This window comes from Amia ocellicauda, chromosome 9 (genome assembly GCF_036373705.1).
Source record: "Amia ocellicauda isolate fAmiCal2 chromosome 9, fAmiCal2.hap1, whole genome shotgun sequence".
In the NCBI taxonomy this organism is placed as follows: Eukaryota; Metazoa; Chordata; class Actinopteri; order Amiiformes; family Amiidae; genus Amia; species Amia ocellicauda.
Genome location: NC_089858.1, coordinates 25,461,245 through 25,482,714, shown reverse-complemented (window position 1 = coordinate 25,482,714; position 21,470 = coordinate 25,461,245). Strand labels below are relative to the sequence as shown.

Below are 21,470 nucleotides of genomic sequence, written 5' to 3'. Positions count from 1 at the left end.
TACCCCAAGGTCACTGTGTCAGGTGGAGTAGTGGTTCTGACCTCTGGCAAGTATCAGCTGAGAGGCATGGAATTTCTCCGCGTATTGAATCAGTATAGTACAGTCACAATGCAGCTCAGATGCTGGACTTATGCACATGCACAGGACTGCGGGGCGCCTATAGAGTCAGCCTGCTGTGTAATGCAAACAGGATTGTGGCACACATGCATAATGACACCTGCCCATCCCTGCATTTCTAAGCATTTCCTAGCATCGCTCAGCATTGCCGCCCCAGTTTGTCTCAGTCAGCATCAGCTATTGACCTTTCCAGGTCCTCTGTCCCGCTGCTCGTAGCAAGGGCAGGCTCAGGAACAGAATGAAAAATCAAGTATCACAAAGCGTCTAATTACAACATACATACACTGTGCTGAGGGGTACTGGCAGCTCCTCGTTTCCATTGCAACACACACAAAGAAAATTAGATTCTCCTATTTCACTGTTGCAAAAACATTCAGCCTTTATATATATATATATATATTTCCTATGGTTATTGCACTACATATTCATACTAATGACAAACAAAAAGCAGACACAGCTTGAGCCCTATTCCACTCACCCCATCCCAGCATTCAGGCATCTTGACACAGCTGTAGCTCTGGGCTTTGACTGCAGGAGACGAAAAAACTGAATACAGGCCGGTCCTCTCAGGTGTGCAGAATAGGTCCCAGACTTGGTAGTGCTGAAGGTTGTCTTTTGTCTTCCCTGCCTCAAAGCCTGAGCTCTGCAGTGCTGCTGCCCCCCCCACTCCCTCTCCGCTTTATAAACCCCCCGCCCAGAGGAGCCGTGTGGGGTGCAGAGGCTGCCGATTGGCTGGTAGGTCCAAGTCAGGCACAGTGATTGGCTATCTGCTTCTTCAAAGACACACTCTCTCCCATTGTCCCCTAATCCCCCCCCCCCCAATTCCCCTTCGCTCTCCATCTCCTTGTTCCTCCTATCCTGTTGTTTCCAGTACAGGACCTGCTCTATGTCTTTCTAGCGACGCAGCAAGATTTCACAGTTACAGCCGTTTCTACACTAGGTCAGTGTGACTTAGACTTCATTAGTTATTCTTGTAGTTAATCAAGGAGCACTGGCAATGTCAGTCTACCAGCAGAAAGAACGTTCCCTTACTACTCTATTGATACTGTTATATTATATGCTGTTGGAAAATTGGAAGATGCAGGTTGTATTACCGAATGTGAGGTCATTTATTTTACATCATGAATGAGGCTTTGGAAAAAATGTTTTAATACAAATTATTAAAATACTGCACTATATCTATTTATCCATATATGTGTGTGTGTTTATATAAATGTGTGTATATACATAACTCTGTTGTATTAAAACAAGTATCCCAATCATATTGAACTTGTCCTATTCTCCTATAAAATGTCTTTGCTATTGATAGAAGCTGTTGATGTGAAGCGCAAGGCAGACTACCAGGAAGTGCCACGTGTTCTCTGTTTTGCACTCATGGCTGTGCTGCATCTCTATATTTCTGTTCATTATCTATAGCAGGATGTATTCTCTCTCTCCTCTTCTCACCTGCAGTCTCCCTGTAAATAGGCAGGCTAATCAACACCAGGTGACATGCTGAGCTAGAATCTCTAGTTACGGAAGATGTGGCTAACCTAATAGAAAATCTAGAAAGAGGTCTGACAAGGCAGATATACAGTGAAAAAAATAACCTTTAAGGGTTATACTTCATTAACACATAAGTCGTTATACTACCTTCAGTAAAGGGTGGTCCAACATAGGTTAAATTGCTGTATGGTTGAAGGCTAAAGAAACAGAGTAGATATTTAATCATATAATGGACAATTAGTCAAAAGCATTTTAAAAAGGAAAAATAAATGAAAAATTTGCTTTTACAATAATGATTTCTCTTTTTAAAGTGAGAACATTCTCTTAGGTTAAACAATGGAATGATCAGGTAGCGCCAGTTCTAGGTGAAAGCAACATAATTAAAATCTGTAACAAAAAAAGAAGGCACCAAGAATCTTTTGTTACCTACAGATAGACGAACACGACCCTGACTGTTCGCAGGTAGAAAATAGACATGCTTGCTGTCGAGAGCACTTGATAAAATGCAAATGCTTTGTTTGGTATTTCCATACTAATGACTGCAATCAGGGCACCACACAAGCTGGCACGCTGCAGAGGATTAGTGCAGGAAAATGACTTGCTGCCTGCCTGACTTGCTGTTCTCTGTGCAAGAGAGATTAACAGTCTCCAGGCAGACTCAGCAGCACCCTTCCCAAAAATACCCTCTCTTTCCTTCGCTAACACCATTTCCATGCTTGTTAGATAGTGAGACAGTGTGAGGCACGAGGCGTGGTCAGTGGAGCTGGTGGGGCCGAGTCCCCACTGCATTCTAGTGAAGGATCTGTGGATTCCAGGGGATCGCAACTCCAAACAATTGGGTCTGCATCTCGACAACAGAAAGGAATGTCATATGAAATACTTAAAATGGCTTTAAATCTGAAGGGCTTTTCTGATCTGCTCAGAGGGAAGGAGTCCCCTTGCCCCTAAAAATGAGAAAGCCTAGCTGTCCACTAAGTTAAGAGCTGCATGTGGAGTTTGACTAACCAGGTCAAATGGAAGACACAAATAAATATTAATGTGTGCCTGAAATATACTCAGCTACTAGTACATGTATCATTCTTTTAAAATGTATTTAATTATATTTTGACTTTTTTTTGTTTTTTATTAAATATGTTTGAGGGATAACATTAATTGCTAATCCAAATCCGGATACTATAGCTTGGACTATATAGTTTATAGTAATTTTAGCTTAACCGTCAACATGTCACTCTACAATACAAAAAATACATGAGACTTGAGGATGCAGAGACATGGCCTATAATCAGGGTTCGAATTACGGGGGGGATGGTGGGGGTTTAACCCCCCTAATTAATAGGTAAAAACAACAGGTTGGGGGTGTCGAAACATTTATATAACGTAACGTAAAATGTGGTCTGATACACCGGCGAACCCCCCGCTCTGACACTATTTCACCATCAGCAACCCCCCACCCCCGCTCTTACACAATTTTACTGTCAGCACCCCCCTTTAGCATCGCAAACGACAATCTATCTGCACCTCTGGTTGCCCTCATCTGCTTTACACTGTTGACCCCCCCAATTGTCATTGTATATTTCGCACTCTGTCTATAATAATGTATATTAGGTCATAGGTCTGGGAATTAGTTTATACTCTAGGGACTCTGGAGAGTGCAGACAATGGAAAATGGACTGGATTTTGCTATCATTATTATGGTTACTGTGTAAACATAGAAAATCCATAAACACAGGCTTGCCAAAAAGCTCGGACATCTTTTTCAAAATAATAGGATTCACAAACTTCTGTACTGATCAAATCATATAGTTTAATACAGTTTTGTAATATCAATAGATGTATTTTTTCAATATGCTTTCATGTCAAGCATGTTCAACTTGTATATATTCAAGATGACTGAGGACAGATACTTTGCAGAGCTCAGTAATTTAGGAATGCTGAATGTACTAAAGTAAATGCATTGTTTCTGTACTGTACTGCATAGTCACCTACTGGCCACCCTCCCTGATTCTGTCCTGAATCAGTACTTCTGAATTAATTGCTCCAGACCTAAGTCTCACACAACAAATTCAGTATACAGTGAGGGAAAAAAGTATTTGATCCCCTGCTGATTTTGTACGTTTGCCCACTGACAAAGAAATGATCAGTCTATAATTTTAATGGTAGGTGTATTTTAACAGTGAGAGACAGAATAACAAAAAAAAAACAAAAAAACACATTTCAAAAAAGTTATATGTAATATGTAATGTTATATGTTAATGAGTGAAATAAGTATTTGATCCCCTATCAATCAGCAAGATTTCTGGCTCCCAGGTGTCTTTTATACAGGTAATGAGCTGAGATTAGGAGCACTCTCTTAAAGGGAGTGCTCCTAATCTCAGCTCGTTACCTGTATAAAAGACACCTGTCCACAGAAGCAATCAATCAATCAGATTCCAAACTCTCCACCATGGCCAAGACCAAAGAGCTGTCCAAGGATGTCAGGGACAAGATTGTAGACCTACACAAGGCTGGAATGGGCTACAAGACCATCGCCAAGCAGCTTGGTGAGAAGGTGACAACAGTTGGTGCGATTATTCGCAAATGGAAGAAACACTAAATAACTGTCAGTCTCCCTCGGTCTGGGGCTCCATGCAAGATCTCACCTCGTGGAGTTTCAATGATCATGAGAACGGTGAGGAATCAGCCCAGAACTACACGGGAGGATCTTGTTAATGATCTCAAGGCAGCTGGGACCATAGTCACCAAGAAAGCAATTGGTAACACACTACGCCGTGAAGGACTGAAATCCTGCAGCGCCCGCAAGGCCCCCCTGCTCAAGAAAGCACATGTACAGGCCCATCTGAAGTTTGCCAATGAACATCTGAATGATTCAGAGGAGAACTGGGTGAAATTGTTGTGTGCAGATGAGACCAAAATCGAGCTCTTTGGCATCAAATCAACTCGCTTTTTGGAGGAGGAGGAATGACCCCAAGAACACCATCCCCACCGTCAAACATGGAGGTGGAAACATTATGCTTTGGGGGTGTTTTTCTGCAAAGGGGACAGGAAAACTGCACCGCATCAAAGGGACGATGGCCGGGTCATGTACCGTCAAATCTTGGGTGAGAACCTCCTTCCCTCAGCCAGGGCATTTAAAATGGGTCGTGGATGGGTATTCCAGCATGACAAAGACCCAAAACACACAGCCAAGGCAACAAAGGAGTGGCTCAAGAAGAAGCACATTAAGGTCCTGGAGTGGCCTAGCCAGTCTCCAGACCTTAATCCCATAGAAAATCTGTGGAGGGAGCTGAAGGTTCGAGTTGCCAAACATCAGCCTTGAAACCATGACTTGGAGAGGATCTGCAAAGAGGAGTGGGACAAAATCCCTCCTGAGATGTGCAAACCTGGTGGCCAACTACAAGAAACGTCTGACCTCTGTGATTGCCAACAAGGGTTTTGCCACCAAGTACTAAGTCGAAGAGGTCAAATACTTATTTCCCTCATTAACATGCAAATCAATGTATAACTTTTTTGAAATGCGTTTTTTAAGGATTTTTTTGTTGTTATCCTGTCTCTCACTGTTAAAATACTCCTACCATTAAAATTATAGACTGATCATTTCTTTGTCAGTGGGCAAACGTACAAAATCAGCAGGGGATCAAATACTTTTTTCCCTCACTGTATATTCACGCACAGACACACACAATTAATGACAAAAGATAAATGATTCAAGAAGCAGCAATGAGGGAATCCTTGAAGAATCCCATTCACCTGGGTTCCACTGTGTTGTCATGAGTTAATTGTGTAAAGCCTTCACGCCGGTGGATACAGGTCTGCAAAACTCCTGCCACAAATAAGACAAAGAATTTCCACCCTTGTTTGCACAGTGCCATATCATGTGCACCTAACATTATGTATTAATTAATTTAAGTCATATTAAGATCTGAAGAACCCTCTACAAGATTCAGAAAAGTGGAAATCTTAGCCAGGGAAATTTTCTTAATTAGCTTAAATTGGCACCAGGGTTCTCCCAGATGAGGTGTACTTACACCTTCTGCGTTTCTACAAAAGGACGCAGATAAGGAAATTATAATTATTCTCCATGGAGGTATTTGGAACCCATAAGAACCACAATAAAATGATGATAAAGTCACAGTAAAACCATGTTAAAAGGGCAGAAATCGCATAGTAAATTTACTAGGATAAACTTGCATAAGGGCCTTATTTCTGGACCAGTACATAACTGTACATTGATAATCAGGCATACTCTTAAGATTAATTGTTCAGCCATGAGGGGGTATGAATGCATATATTCCCCATAAAGGCCAACGACTTTCTCATAAGGTTTGTATATTACAATACTTCACATTTTTGTTTTTTAATTCTCTCCAACTTAACATATTCATATCTGGAAAACAGAAGTATTTATCTTTTATTACAACCAAACCACACAGGGCAGTAATCCAGTAATAAGGACCAGTTTATCCTAGTAAATTTACCCTGCGATTTCTGCCCTTTTTACATGGTTTTACTGTGGCTTTACCATCATTTTATTGTGGTTCTTATGGGTTCCAAATGCCTCCATGGAGAATAATGATAATTTCCTTAACTGCGTCCTGTTGTAGAAATGCAGAAGGTGTAAGTACACCTCATCTGGGAGAACCCTGGTGCCATTTTAAGTTAATTAAGAAAATTGTTTCCTTTCAAATCCATTGTGGTGTCGTACAGAACTAAAATGATGACATTTGTGTCATTGTCCAAATATTTATGGACCTAACTGTACTTTGAGTGGATAACCGAGTTTCACTTTAAAGTGCATGCTAATACAACAAGTGACAGGATTAAGCAAGCATGTATACAGACAGGTGACAAATTAAAGGAAAAACCTGAATAAATAAGTGGAGGAACATAACAAACGCAGATGCCTCCAAACAGGTGTACTGCATGATACAATTAAGCAATTAACATCACAGAATGTTGTTCCATCCGTCCTGTAGAATTCCAGAGACTCATAGAATCTGTGCCAAGAAGGTGCATTGAAGCTGTTCTGGTGGCTCGTAGTGGCCCAACACCTTACTGAGACACTTTATGTTGTTTTTTCCTTTGTCACCTGTCTGTATGCATATATAATTTCATCAAGAGCAATATGCAGAATTAATAAAAGTAACAATAAATAGTTTAATTTGATTTTAATAAGTATAAGATGTGTAGGCTCTGAACTGTTTCTTGTCTGTCCATAAAGCTCCATAAAAATATATAGAGATACATTGGAATGATTACCAGGATGGTAATCAATGACATTTACAGAAATACCAGACCAGACCAGACCTGGTGAATCCGTTTCCTCATGGCCAGTCTCTTCAGAAAGGAAATAGATCTAAACACAATGAACCTGGGTCAACTGCAAGTCAAACAGAGATATCTGAAAACAGTAATTGTCTATTCTTGCTCATAACCCCTTCTGTTCCAATTACTAACAAAAGACAATGCCTTGTGTCTACGCTGCCTGGGGATGCAATGCGTTTCACGCCTTCTCAGCGTGTGTTGGAATGGAAACAGGCTGTCAACTGAAGACGTCTCCCAAGATAGAGCAGTTAACTTGAAGACACCTGTTGCAGTTTCCTCCAAAGTGGTTTATCGAAGAATGCATGTTTGTCTTTGTGTATGTGCATTTGTGTGTGCATGTGTGTTTCCTTGATTCCTGATCTGCCAAGGCATGGGTATTAAACTGTGATACAGCCATGTGAATCAGCTGAACACAAAAATATTAGACTGCAGTAAATTATCATAATGATTAATACAGAGAGCTCTGCATGAATTAGAGAATATACCACATGGTTTAAAATGTGTTAGAAATGAATAACAATGCATATGAAGTTTGAAAGTGTATGCAAACTCAATTATATAATTGGTCTGGTACAGTAGTGCATGAAATCTGTTTGTTGTTGTTTGGATCCTGTAGGTTGTATTGACCTATATAGGGATTGAGTAAGTAAAATAAATAATACAAGAGAAGAGAAGTTATGAGCTCAGATGTATTCAAAATGAACAATATGAGTGCTGGACAATTATAGATGACACTGCCTGCAAGGACCCAAGGACAGGTGTTTCTCATGTGTACCCACACTTGCAGCAAAGTTTAAGGAGAACTTGCCATTTAGGGTGAATTCTTATCCAAGACAGGCAGATAAGCCAATAAGCAATAAGCAACATTTCACAAACAAAAATCACTCAACAATTATCCTTGAGTATCAAAAGCTTTGCATTTGACACATCTTCAAAATGGGCATCAGCTGCAATACAGCCCACTGTGATTTGACAGGCACATCAGGATGTCAAGTGACACGTGGTGAGAAGATAAGTCTTTCTAAGCAGCAATTTTGCTAATTACGCTTTTCAGTGTCCTGGCAGCAGTCTTGTGACTCTTGTGTTTTCTCACTCAAACAGCTCACATTTCCATTTTCATCCACTTAACATTTTAACATGGAGCTGGTGGATCAGAACTGCGAGGAGATACTGTAGAGTTCATTTGCAACACACACAGCTTCCTAATAATAATATTGGAGACAATCAGTCGCCGTTGATTAGAACTCCAGGACTGTAGCCACTCCTAATCATAAGGACGGGCAATTAGTCACTCACTAGCACTGAGAAAGGCTGAACATCAAGAATCGAATGGATGTTCCAAGACTAAATTTGGAATTTGTTCCTTCATCTCAGAAATTACAAATGCAAATCCAGTCTGATTCTGTGTGATCACAGTACCAGTCTATTATCTTTCTTTAAACATTTTGTACATCTTTCTTATCAAATATTTTAGTCATTTTAAGTAACACAGAGTCTGTACAACAGTGGGTTCAGTACCATTATAGAAGTCAGCAGAAAACAAAAAATCAGACCTACAGAATGACAAACATGCTATTCAGAGTGCTGACTAGAGGCAGTCAAATGTCTTCAAAACCAAACAAAATACTTTAATGAGCTGTTAGAATTGAAATTACAGTCTCACCCCAATTACTGACCTCTCACCACCCTTGAAAAGTGTCAATTTGTTTAATGTGTTTTGTTCTGCCGGAGAGCGTTACAGTGTCTTATCAGCACCAGCTGGGTGAACCAGTCATATAGAGAAAACAAAGCAAAAGCAAACGAACAACAGAATAATCATCTTCTCTGACTCTTCACAAATATTAAGACATATACATTAAGAAGACTCGCTCTTTCAATACCAAGGGGTATGACTATGGCAGAAAGGGAAATAAAGAAGTAGGTGTTCTGGGGTAATAATATCATAACACAGTGCAAAACAACATGGTGTGATGGACTTCAAGAACAAGGGGTACTACATTTCCAATGCTGCATATCGTAACACTGCAAAAATCTCAACTACTCAGTATTCTTGGCCAACATGCACAACACCCTACCCTTCATTGCTTATTCAATTCATCCACCAGAGGGCAAACCTCACCATCAAAACATACAGCTAGAGCTATGCTTTCTACCTAAACTACCATTCTGCAGTTGCCAACCCTCAACAGCTGGGAAACTGCAAATACTGCTCGTTCTGTGAATATAATGAATCATGAAGATCATTCCAGTATGAGAGGCAATACTCTCTCAGAAGTAGTGTATCATCCTGCCTGGCTGCCACTGAAGTTGTACGGCTGCTCAAAGCTGCAAATTATGGCGTTGTTCTTGAAACTCACTAATGTTGATTGCCCAGTAGTACTATAACTCAGATATAAAGAACTGATGGCTATTGAAAAGCCAGAGAATAATGACAGCCTACATTTTGGATGTAACCTCTGAAACAAAGGGGTCCATTAGCAGGATTGGCTCTACAGTTTTTTTTCCTTCTTTTTTTCTATCATTGTAAGAAATGAGAACCTCAGATGACTAATACTACTTTTCAGTCTTTACCAAGAAAACACAAATAATTTCTTGTGCAAGGAATACTGTATAGGTCATGGAGGAAAATAACTCCAATTTATATTACATACAAAAATTTAAGATTTAAATGCTTTAAATCAAGAAGGATCTCTAGGAAGTGTGTTTGTTTTTTTATAAACAGATGGACAATGCACAGTGTTTATCTATGACCACTGATATTTTATTTCAAATCCCCCAAACTAACAATTGAGATCACTACACTTGTGATGTACAAACTGGACTTGTTAGGTGACAAACAATTATGAAATGATGGTGCTTCCTATTCAAATAGAGAAATACATTCACAAGGGTGGTGAATAATATTATGGCTCTCACAAAATACGTATTTAGAGACATAAAATGATGAGCAACAAAATGTATATCTATGAAACCACAACAGCAAAGTCACGTAAGGTTCTTGAGTTACCTTGCATAAGAGGAACATTTTGGAAATTCCATTATTTGCAAAAGGCAGTTCCACTGTTTGTCCTTAGCTTCACACCAATCTTTAATTATTTGATATCCCTTGCAAAGATGCACCAGCTCCCATGAATAGGAACAACTGCTGTTCAATGGAAACACTGAAGCAAAAGTCATGTCTTATGTGATGTGGAGAGAATCCTAACCCCAAAGAAGTTTCAAGCATTAATTTCTCCTCTTCATGTAAAACTCAGCAGAAACTATGAATTGCAAACAACTGTCTATCATCGTGGTCACTAGTTATTTTCAAGATATTCTTTTTTTTTTACATTTCCTGGGTGATGTAAGGACACACATTCTCTAGTTGAGGAAAGCAGGGAGCATGCAACTCCTAGCTTCAGAGTGGTTATTTCCATTGTAATTTGTCCCTTGCTTGCTCCATTAAACCTCAGCCCTGCACCCTGTGATTGAAGAAAGTAATGCCTGAGTCATTGTCCCTCACCTCTATTTATTAGCACAAAAACTCTCGATCGCACATAGAAGGATGAAGGAAACCGGTTCAATTACCTTCCAGTCTGCGTCTCCAACTGAGAGAAACGTCTCGCAGTTTTCCTGAAAGAAACAAAGGGTGAAGGGGTCAACAACACTGAGATTGCAAAAGAACGGGCCTCGGGAAGCTGTGCTAGACTACTACAACAGTGACGCAGTGTGCAACAGCAGGCTTTTGATAATTGGAGCAGTCGTACAATATAACGTATTATATTTTAATCCAAATACAGGGGAGATTAATTCAGCAGGATACCACAAGTCTGAAGTGCAAATGAATTCTAAAACACAGTCACAGAAGTCACAGGGGGAAAATATAAATTATCACAAGCTGACTTAAGACCTGTGGTATCTGAATTGAAATATTAAATAAATAGCACAGTGGATGGAATACTTAACAATATAACCATGTACAGTTGCTCCAATTATAAATGATAAGCTTTAATGAAAGTGGATAAACCAGTTCTACATCTCAGCATACTTTTATTGAATGCCTTTAACTCTGTAAGGTGGTAGTCTTCCTTAACTTACCTTAGCAATGCATCTTTGACCCACCAAACACACCATGCAGTTCACTTGATCTCCATACTGATTGGTGAGTTTTGCGAGATCATTTGTCTGAGCCATACTTCGCCTGCCCAACTCACCCATGGGGAGTTTGAGAAGGTTTATACTTGCCTGCCTTTTTGTTCATGTAATAGTGTTTAGAATGTAATGCTTTTGCTAGCATTAGACACTGACAAACCAGCAATATATGCCTGTCCTTGTGGAAACAGAGTTTTGGTTTTAATATATAGATATTGATCAACAGCCAGCAGCCTTATTGGACTTTCTCTTTGTAATACACAATGAGTCCTCCTGTACTATTACAGGGGTTTACATAATGTACTAAGTTTGACTGCAGTTAATGAACCGTATGTGTCCTTTGGTGTTTCCATCATGGACAAGTAACGCACTGATTTGTAAACCTGTCATAAATCAATGAGTCAAAAACAATCAGATGTGATGGAAAGGGATCAGGTGATGTTACCATGCAAGTTCATGAAAAATCGTGCAAACCTCAGGAACTGCAACACACTTGGCCAACAACACAGCTATGTAGAGTTGCCAGGTACGTTTTTGTTTGCATTTGTTATTTCATAGCCAGTAGCCAAAGAGTCTTGAAGTCTGATCTTGTCAAGTGAAGCATAGCAAGAACTCAGATGGGAGACATGTTATGAAAATGAGATTGTTGCGGAAAGTGGTGTTGGTGGACCAGTAGGTGGCATTCTTCCCTCACAAATTCAGGACCAATGCCCAAGTATGTGGTTCAGGGATACTCTGCTGTATAAGGCACTGGCTTTCAGATGAGACATTCAAATGAGGTTCTATTCACTGGATTAATCACTGGGTTATTTTTATTTCAGCGCAACAAGGTGTCAACATCCACATGTTAACTAACCATGGGTTCTAGGTCAAAACCCCAAACAAGTCACAATATCAGGCCTGAACAAAATTCAATTCAGTTTCAAGCCCATTTCTCAGCCAAAACCTTGCACTTAAGTATATAACTATGCTTCCACTTGGGTTGCTGGGAAGTGCTTTGAGATCTTTGGTTGCGATGAAAGGTGGTATATAAGTATGTTTTGTTTTTATAAGGTTTACTCCCCAACAGCATAATCAGAATGAGACTGAAGTTTCATCACATTTTATTTGGCAGTTGCTAAGCTATACCACCATGGATACGGAGTGCTGAAAGTATTACCAAATATAGGAATGCTATGGTACTTGAAGGAACAGCCACTTGGCAAACAAAGGTGTCGTCTACAGCCTAGAAAATGGCATAACTGAAGGAAATGCACTACTAAATATTTTTCTATTTAACCAAATACGCATTCAGTGACATGATACTCAAAAGTATTTATATAGACTGCTTTATTGATTTAAGCGAAAACAATGTTACCTATCTACATGGGATACTACAACTTAAAATTTATGCTTTTAGCTTTTACAACATTCGGAGACCTAAACATGATCTTTTAATTTAATTTAGGGGTGAGGAAAACAATAACATTAAAGCATGAAAAGTAATGCAACTGGTACTGGATGTGACAATGCATTTGCTCTTTAAATGTATTATAGTAAACAAATAAAATAATAATAAACAAAAATTAGAGCAGAAAAATGTAATAATGGTCAGATAAAGAAGCACTCTCTTGAATAGAAATGTTTGCACTTGCTCCTGATAGTCAGAAAGCAATATAATTGTTTTTCAGGTCCCAGAAAATAACCCAGTTCATTATATTTGCAAAATCAAGCAATAGAGTCAGTAGCACTTCAATGCCATGATCTGATGTTGATTCAGCATCATTTCAGTGTATGTTTACCCGCTGACTGAACTGAAAGCCAGCAGAAAATTGAATTAGGTACAATTGTCTATTTCACAGCACAAGCCCTTGCAGTCAATCTTATATCGCTCGGATACTCCATAAAATAACTTTGTTACTGATTCTATTTACACTTAGAATATTATTGCGTTCAAACGATTTTGAAAGTACCCTGTCATATATTAAAATGATTTAATCAATTGAACAAATAGCACAACAACATCAGCCATTCCTCAGCAGAAAGCACATTGAAGACTTGAATAGAAAATCTAATTTAACAATGTAATGTTTGATATTGAATCTGCTGACTTGAAAGTGTCTCAATAATATATATCATATGTGTATATTTTGATTTAAGGAGCTTTTCTGTCACTGTTTTAGGCATGCAGAATTGTTGGTTTTCCTTAATCAAATAATTGTTTTGGTAAGGCAGTAACTCGGTTATTCGGTGTGTTTTTATGTTTAACTTTGCTATTGCTTGTACACTCTCTATCTAAAATAATTAAATACATAAACAATAAATGTTGCAACAGATACTGTGGAACTGTCAGTGTTCCCGGACCAAACAGACAGAAGATTACCTCAAACTGGGTAGTGGACTGGATCTGCCTTTGTTCTCATTCTGACCAGTAGAAAAGATACAACAATTAACCAGACTTTCTTTTTAAAATGGCTTCAGATGGAAGACGTATAACATACAGTCACATTATGTGCTACTGAAAGGTCACTGAAAATGTGAAAATACCGCTCTGTCACCCCTCACTTTCCTCTGCACAGACTTCTCTAACAAGCATGCATACAAAGTAGCAGCACCCCCTTCTGGTACTAACACACACACACACACACACGCACACGCACACGCACACGCACACGCACACACACACACACGCTCTGCCTGAGAATAACACAACTACAAATTTATATTTTTCCTTATGTGAGGTCCACTAAGTACATATGATGAGTCACTGAACATCAAGAAAACAAAATGGTTCCCACAGTTGATTAAACCTCAATGCACTTGGAATATATGTGGAAGCGCAAGTACAATTATTCTTAAGGATTCAGTAACAAATATGAAAACAGAGAATACATCGTACTTTGTTTTTAACCTATATATTTTTCACGTTTGTATTAAGATTTTCTATTATGTATGCTTTAAAAGTTATAGAATTACCAGGACTATCATAGTTCATTTCAGTATGTAAGATACACAAAATCTTCTGTTTTTCTCTTTCTGTTGGTGTGTTTTTCTTCAGCCGTATCCTTAAAAGCCTCCAGTTATATTTTCCTTATAACTAACTTTAACTCCAACCAGAAGTCTCTCTCTTTTGAAATGATTATTCTGCAAAGAAAGCAACAATGCAGTCAGTGATTAAAATGGAAACATTGACACATAAGATCTTTGCTTTGGGGATTCTGATAATTTATTGTTCCTGTTGTTTTTAATGTTACTCATAAGTACATCCTATTTATGTATCCTAAGGGCATCCTATTTAAGTGCAGGTGGCCAGGAGAAAAAAAGTGCAAGTCCAAAAGAAGTGGAAAGGTGAACTGTGGCAAGAAAGAAAAGGCAGGTAGCCTCCAAAGCCCAGAGGCAACCTCACAACAAGACCACACAGAGTGCTGAATCGGCCTTGGCTTAGTTACCAGTAAATGACCTCTAGTCCTTCGTCTGGTGAGTCGGAGCCAGTGCCTCGCAATCACGTGTGTGCGCTGGAGGCCAGCGGGGGGTTTGGCCCCGGGATTGACAGTACGGGGCTCTGCGGACGTGCGCAGTCTCTCGTTGCCTTCCAGCTGCACCAACACAAATAAAAACACCATCTCATCAATACATCATTAGCACGCAATCAGTACTGACTCTCAGAGAAACAAAGCCAAAAAATAAAACAGAACGAGAGTCAGTGGTTGTGGAGGGCAGACTCTTCTAGTCTAGCAGGTCGTGCTCTGCACTGACCACACACCAAAACAGTTCACAAAGGTATGCCACTCAGATATGGTTCTCCAAGGGGTCCAAACCCTAAAGAGCCTATTTGTGTGTATATCTTGATAGTGCTCGTTGGAGTTATCAAAGACTGGCATAGATTAAAGGTCGAAACCGCATTACAAATAATAATAAAAAAAATTAAAACATAGTGACTTTGACTGGAATAGTCCAGATGTTAGTAGTTTGCATTTCCATTTTATGCAAGATAATGTATGAACCCACTAGGTTCCTGCACCAGGAGTCGTTAGGACTTTATGCTTTATGCTAATGGACACATTGCCAAAAGGGCAGGGAGTCCATTAAAGCGGAACTCACTAAATCACAAGCCAGAAGACAGGCCTATAATCCTCACATCAGCCAAGAACAGTCCATCAAGAACAGACAGACACTTTAGGCCTGGACAGACAGATCCCAGAAGCGGAGCATGACACAGCAATTGTCTTCTGCTACAAACATTGCAGCAGGAAGTGAGATTTCTACAGAAGCATTTTCAGCCCAGGTTTCTAGCTACGTGAACATGTCCTGAGTAGACAGGTGTTTGGCACAGCAGTTGCTGTCTTGGGGAGAATGAAGACACAGAGCTTAATGAGAGATGAGAGCATTTTTTACTACAACCCGGGATCTCATAGCACCTCGCAGTCAAGCCCCAGAGGCCCTATAGTCCCTCCTGCTCCTGCAGAGTCACTGCCCTACAGGCATAATAGGTAACTCACGATTAAATACAGCTCCTATAATGAGCATGAGCTGTATTTTTCCTCTGCATTTATTTTCAAATATATATATATTTTCTCTTACATCACAACCTCTTGACACACCCAGCGCGTACAGCCTATGATGAAACAGCAATGTGCCCTCTACACAAGACTCCATAATTCCAATCAGATACTTAAAAATTAGTCACAGCTTCTAAATTAATTGCACTGCAGCAAATTCTATCAATCTTTAATCTCCCTGTATTATAGCTTTTTAAGCCCTAAAATGTTTAGTCTAATTTCCTGACTCATTTGTACTTAATGCTCTCTAATGTGGCATTTAAAGAGGAATGCTCTTTTGTTTTGCAGTTTTTATTTTATGTTAGGATCTCTAATTTCTTACTCCCTTTTTACATCTGTCCATTCAGATTTGCCAATTATTGCTCAGCAACTAACTGCTACAATACCTAGACTTGGTCAGGAGAGATGAAGAGAACACACACCATGTATCCTCTGAATTATGCAATCAGCAAGTCATCAAGCTTCCACCAACAGCTGGGACTTTGGTTAGGATGCAGGGTCGACAGAGCTGCTACTGTTAATGCTCACATTCACAGACACTCAACCAGCAGTAGGAGGCACTGGCACACGGCGAGCTGAGGATCCTCCAACTGTCGCTGAACTCTGAACTCTGAACTGTGAACTCCAATTTAGACAAAGATGAAAACAGCTAGATTCTGCTGAATGTTGGGAAACGACCAAAACCACATGCTTCCCAATCAGAAGACTCCTGGAAACCTTTTTATTTTGTTGTTGTTTTTCAATCACAATTTGTATTTTGGACCTAAAAAGCAAAGGATATTCAAGTATAGCATGTGAGGTGTGAGTTTTTAAGATAACACACCATTTGGAAGTCCAGTCACTGATTAGGAGTTTTCTGGCCCAGGAGAAATCTGATGCCTACTATTACAGCAACTAAAGACTCAATGTCATTTTTCAAAGAGGGAGGGAGAAAGCTAAGACATGCATATAACATGAAGGAAGGCAAACAGTGGGTTGATTTCCTGTCAAAATAAATACAGACAAATGTTACCCCTTACCATTTCAGTATCCTGGCCTGGCAGCAGTGGCTTATCCTCAGTGAATTGCAGCTCCTTTAGTCCTGCCATCCTGGAGACTAACCTGCAAACAGACAGACCAAGAGTCAGACTAAAAACCAAGAGTGACAAGAGTCACTCCGCAGCCTCAGTGCACTCCACACCAGGTTTTTAGTTGCCTTTTTTTATGTGACTTGCCCAGTAATGATCACCCGCCATTGTCCTGGAAGCCACAGCCCTGCAGCTCTTAAAAGTATGCCGAAATCATTAATGGGACTTAAAAAAGTGGAATATAATTTAAATTGTGAGTCTAATTGATTCAATAAAGTAACAGACGAGCTCAAGATGGACCAAAAATACAAGCTTCTGTGGCTTTTGAGTGCCACTAAACAAACTAACTTTGCCATCTCTCTGCTTCCCTTCCTCCACAGCTGCTCCTTTTCAAACCTCACACCTGAGGGTGGTTGAACGACCTTCCCACTGAAGTCAGGACAGCAGAGTCTCTGACCACCTTCCTGCGATTACTCAAGACACATCTGTTCAGACTGTACTTGTAATATAGCAGCTTATTCTTCTCAGCTGTTCAGCACTCTTGTAATTTTGCACTTTATATAACTAAGCTTCCTTATGCTCCTGCTTTCTTATACATTGTTAGAACTCCAATTGTTCCTATTTCTCCCTTTCCCCATTTTCCCCCTTCCTACTGCATCATGTCTGCACTTGTTACTTTGTTACTTCTTTGAACAAGGAACGTTTTCTATTTTATATTCATTGTACTGCTGGGCTTTTGTAATGTCTAAATTGTATTTTGTATTGATTTGTCTTACTGCACGTGTGTAATGCTTGCATAAACTGTTAGTCACCCAAGAAATAAAAATAATAATCATAATAATAATGACAATAGCTTCTGTTAATGGTTTTCCTCTGAATTAATATTGGTAAAGGCAGAATATTTAATTCACTGAAAGATCTGTGTGTTGTCATAGAAAGCACATTCCTTTCTGTGATCTTCCAATTATTCTGAGATTTTGGGAGGATTTTTCAATTATTATGGGACAGGGAGTCTTTGGGGAATCACAGTTTTGAAGTCAAACAATTTTTGTGTGTGTGAAGTATGAGGAAAATTGTGGAATTTGATCAATTGAAAACTACAGCTTGTTAAAAAATTTAAGTCTGCATTCTAGACACTGGAACACGCTGCTATGTAGTGCTAAAAATAAATAACCTACAAAAATATAAATTAAACAATTATATTGTATTCTATCTCATATCTGAAGCTGCAACTCTGCAAAGTGACACTATGCGGAAAAAAAAGAAGTGTGCTGAAAAATGTAACATTTGCATACATTAATAATGGAATTTATCAAATACACAAGTATTCCCTCCGCAGTGGAATTCATATTCATGGTGTTGAAAAGCAAAGGAATTTTTACTGTTATATAATTGAAGGATTTATTCTGTTTATATACCCATCTATAAAATTACCTCTGATCTGGCTGTCACTTTAACCTTTGAAGCATAGAATTCTTCTACACAAATCTGCATTCACAAAGAATATAGTAAGGAATGATTGATCAGGGCTGTACATAGTTCAGGGATGGCAGATAACTACCCTCATTCATTTTTATTCATTTCTATGAGTGCCTGATGCTGAAGTATTTTTCTGCCCTTTCTACTACCCTTACAGTCACCCTCCCCACTTCAGCTGCAGTGTTCAAATCAGCTGTTTCAGACCCACAGTGATTCAGGTTTTGACAAAGATTCTCTGTAAAGAGGCTTTGAAATTTGCAGAATTTGTCCAAAGACAATTTGAATTTATCACTTGCCAAATTCTAGCCTTCCTAGAGGTTTTGACAGAAATGGATGCACAAAGGCTCACTCTCTTCAACTAGGCCGCTTTCTACCAAAATGTGTTACTATGACAACCATTTCTTGTGCAACAGCGTGCTGAGTTGTCGCCTCCCTGCCTCTCTCTCTCTCTTGCTGCTTACTTCTCCCCTCTTCCTGGCTGTTTTGTCCTTTAACTCAAGGAGAAAAGCATTGTTGCCTATTTTCTTGTCAATAGTGTCTTTGTTTTATTGTTCTTCTTAAACGGTATTAGCAATCACTGACCATAATCAATATCACAGGTATTCAGACAAGATATTAAACAAGACTTAAAAAGAAGAGAAAATATAAAGTGAGAGAAAGGTTACCGCAGGGCTTTTACCACACCTTGGCCAGGAACAAAATTACATTTCGACCCACCTGCCAATTGCCGATTGTGGGATTGTATTATATGTCCTCTGTCACAAACAAAAGTCAATATCAAGTATTGGAATTGTAATTTTGCAGTCAGCAGGTGTGTCAAAGATATGGTCTGGGCTATTTATGTCTTTATGTGTCATTAAGCACAAGCCAATCAAGATGCTCGTTGCTTTCATCAACAAGATTTATATTAATTTCCAGGGGCGTTGCTAGACCCTATTTAGGGGGGCTTCAGCCCTGTATTTTCTCTCAGCCCCCCTAAAAATAATATGATTATGAAGTAACAGCGCGATCAAACTGTCTGGCAAAACATCGTCATCCGCCCTTTGTATTTTCTCTCAGCCCCCCTAAAGATAATTCAACAAAAGAATCCAAGAATGGCAAAACACTGCCAGCAACCAACCCCCCCAACCCCGTTCTGACAACTGAAAAAACATGATCATAACAGTTATCTGAATTTGCTAATTTTAATAAACAATGGCTCAGGGTGACAGGGTAGAATAGAGATTTCTAGGCTACCATTTTATAGTAAGTTATATATCTTTCTAAATTGAAAAGTGAAAAAGTGTCTGTTGGGGCAAACCAATGATTCCTATCAGAAGCATACAAACTAAAAAGAACAGCTACCAGCTCTGGGCCCAGTTGATTTTAGATGAGTTTGGAATGATCAAACAAACTTGTACGTTTGAAAATAAAAGGATTCTACAGATTTTACATGTACTTTTCAAGCTTTCAAGAGCAAGAATATAGGGAGCATTGGAGCAAAGTGCTGGGAATAACTATTTTGGTTATCCAGGGGAAATAGCTGGGATGTACTGTTTTGTTTGTTCCAGTACATTCAAAGGAAGACATGAACACATGGAGTTTTATCTCAGAAATGGAGAGGGAGTGACGGTAGGTTATGGGTTAAGAAACTGACTGTGCTAAGAGAAAGGAAAAGCATCTCATGATAGACCCTGTAATAGCTGTACAGGGTTTAGTTCACAGTGTGACATTCCACGTAGCTATTACCAATCAGCTAAATAAAATAGTGATTTTGTCAAATCTTTGACCTGAAGAGGACCTGTTAAAAGTTCTTTGAGTACTTTCCGAATAACAGCAGATAGGAATGGTATCCATTGAGACACAAAATCAATGGGACTGTGTGCACACAGGGGAATTTACCTAGGGGGCCCAGTTAGATCAGTATTTTAATACAAAATCAATTTCTGCAAAATAAATGGATGTTGCTTTCATGGTAGCAGCACATGTGGGAACTCTGGCTGATGCAGGAAATGAGTTTAGGGACAAATGGGGCAATGGCCTCCAGGAGATGAGTACATGGCTGAAGGAAACAATTTGTTTATAAAAAGTTACGGACAGGCGGTACCTCTCAGTGAGCCATCTGTATGTCTGAGTACCAAACTAACCATCTCCCTCTATGAATAGCTATAAAAACACAGTGGGATTTATGCCTAGACCCAATCAAATAGGCAAAATGCAAGCCTGTACCTTATAATGATTTAATTTATTCTCAGAATCCACTCGATAGTGTACAGGTTTGCAAAGTTGCAATCCTCAGGTAGATTAAAGAGTTGATTGATCTAGACCTTATTGTTTATGTTTCACAGCACAGAAAATGTTGCAGGAACATGTGGGTTTTCTTTTCACACACACACATCTGGGGAAGGTTGGCTAATTCAGAGGGAAAATGGAAACGGTGTATCCATATGAATAAGTCATGGAATTCATATGCAGTAATCAATGAGAAAATATTTTAACAATAAACAACTGGTGGGTTTTTCCATTGGGAATCAGCCTTCCAGGTGTACATCATGGTGTAAAGTTATGTGTGAATGATTGTTCATTTAATTAAATACTGGCAAGATAATCATTATTCATGATGACAACAATAAACTGCATACATAACTCACCTCACTCTATAGGCTCCCACTCATATTTATTGGTTTTTTTAAGCCTACCACGGACCACGGGTGAAAATAATGAAGTTGCATTGGCCCTGCATCATAATTCTCACTGTTAAATCATATTGTGACAACGGATGGCAAAAGCTGCAAACATTTTAAAAGGGGACATAAAATATGTTTCCATATACTGGAGGTTAAGTGGCCAAGCACTGCCAACCTGCATGTTAAACGCCCACACTTCAGGTTTGATACTGTGAGTATCTACAACCACCGCTGCTGTATCCTAGGAAAACGAACAGCGTCTCAAAGCAGTGATCGAGCTACATCAGCAATATTCCCCGACTTTCCTTTGTGACTCATACCCTCATACCAGCCAGCCCCTTTATTAAACCTCCCCCTGCCAACTAGGCAGAAGGCAAGCCAGTGTGGGTCTCTCAACGGGCGTAGCAAAATAAATAGACTGTTGATAAAAACAGGTGAATGTGGAGGAGTTAACAACTGACTAAATTCTATTCATAAGACAAAAGGTGAGTTTTAATATTGCAATGCAGTAGCTCTGCACCAAAACAATACAGTTCACTCCTCGTTTTTAATGTATAGCTACAACAAATGAATAAAGAATCAGACCCTCTTCAGCTTTCAGGTCTTTTTGATATTATTTACAGAAAATCAGCTTGATATTTCGCTCTCGTATTTCCCTAAGGTTT

The 21,470-nt window shown here is 39.3% G+C and overlaps 1 protein-coding gene across 5 annotated transcripts in view; it reads right to left on the bottom strand.

The window, feature by feature from the left end:
- The window catches only part of ndrg4 (NDRG family member 4), a 49,616-nt gene that overhangs the window by 25,116 nt on the left and 3,030 nt on the right, over positions 1 to 21,470 (bottom strand). For 2 of the 5 annotated variants that reach the window (XM_066713857.1, XM_066713858.1), the window contains exons 2-4: positions 16,613 to 16,694; positions 14,484 to 14,630; positions 10,492 to 10,536 (exon numbers count right to left, since the gene is read on the bottom strand). In XM_066713857.1, coding sequence (XP_066569954.1) covers positions 10,492 to 10,536; positions 14,484 to 14,630; positions 16,613 to 16,681 — 261 coding nt within the window. In that variant the 5' untranslated portion in view covers positions 16,682 to 16,694. Of the gene's footprint in view, positions 1 to 595; positions 769 to 10,491; positions 10,537 to 14,483; positions 14,631 to 16,612; positions 16,695 to 21,470 lie in introns of those variants that run through there. The other 3 variants (XM_066713861.1, XM_066713862.1, XM_066713859.1) reach the window with 2 other exon arrangements.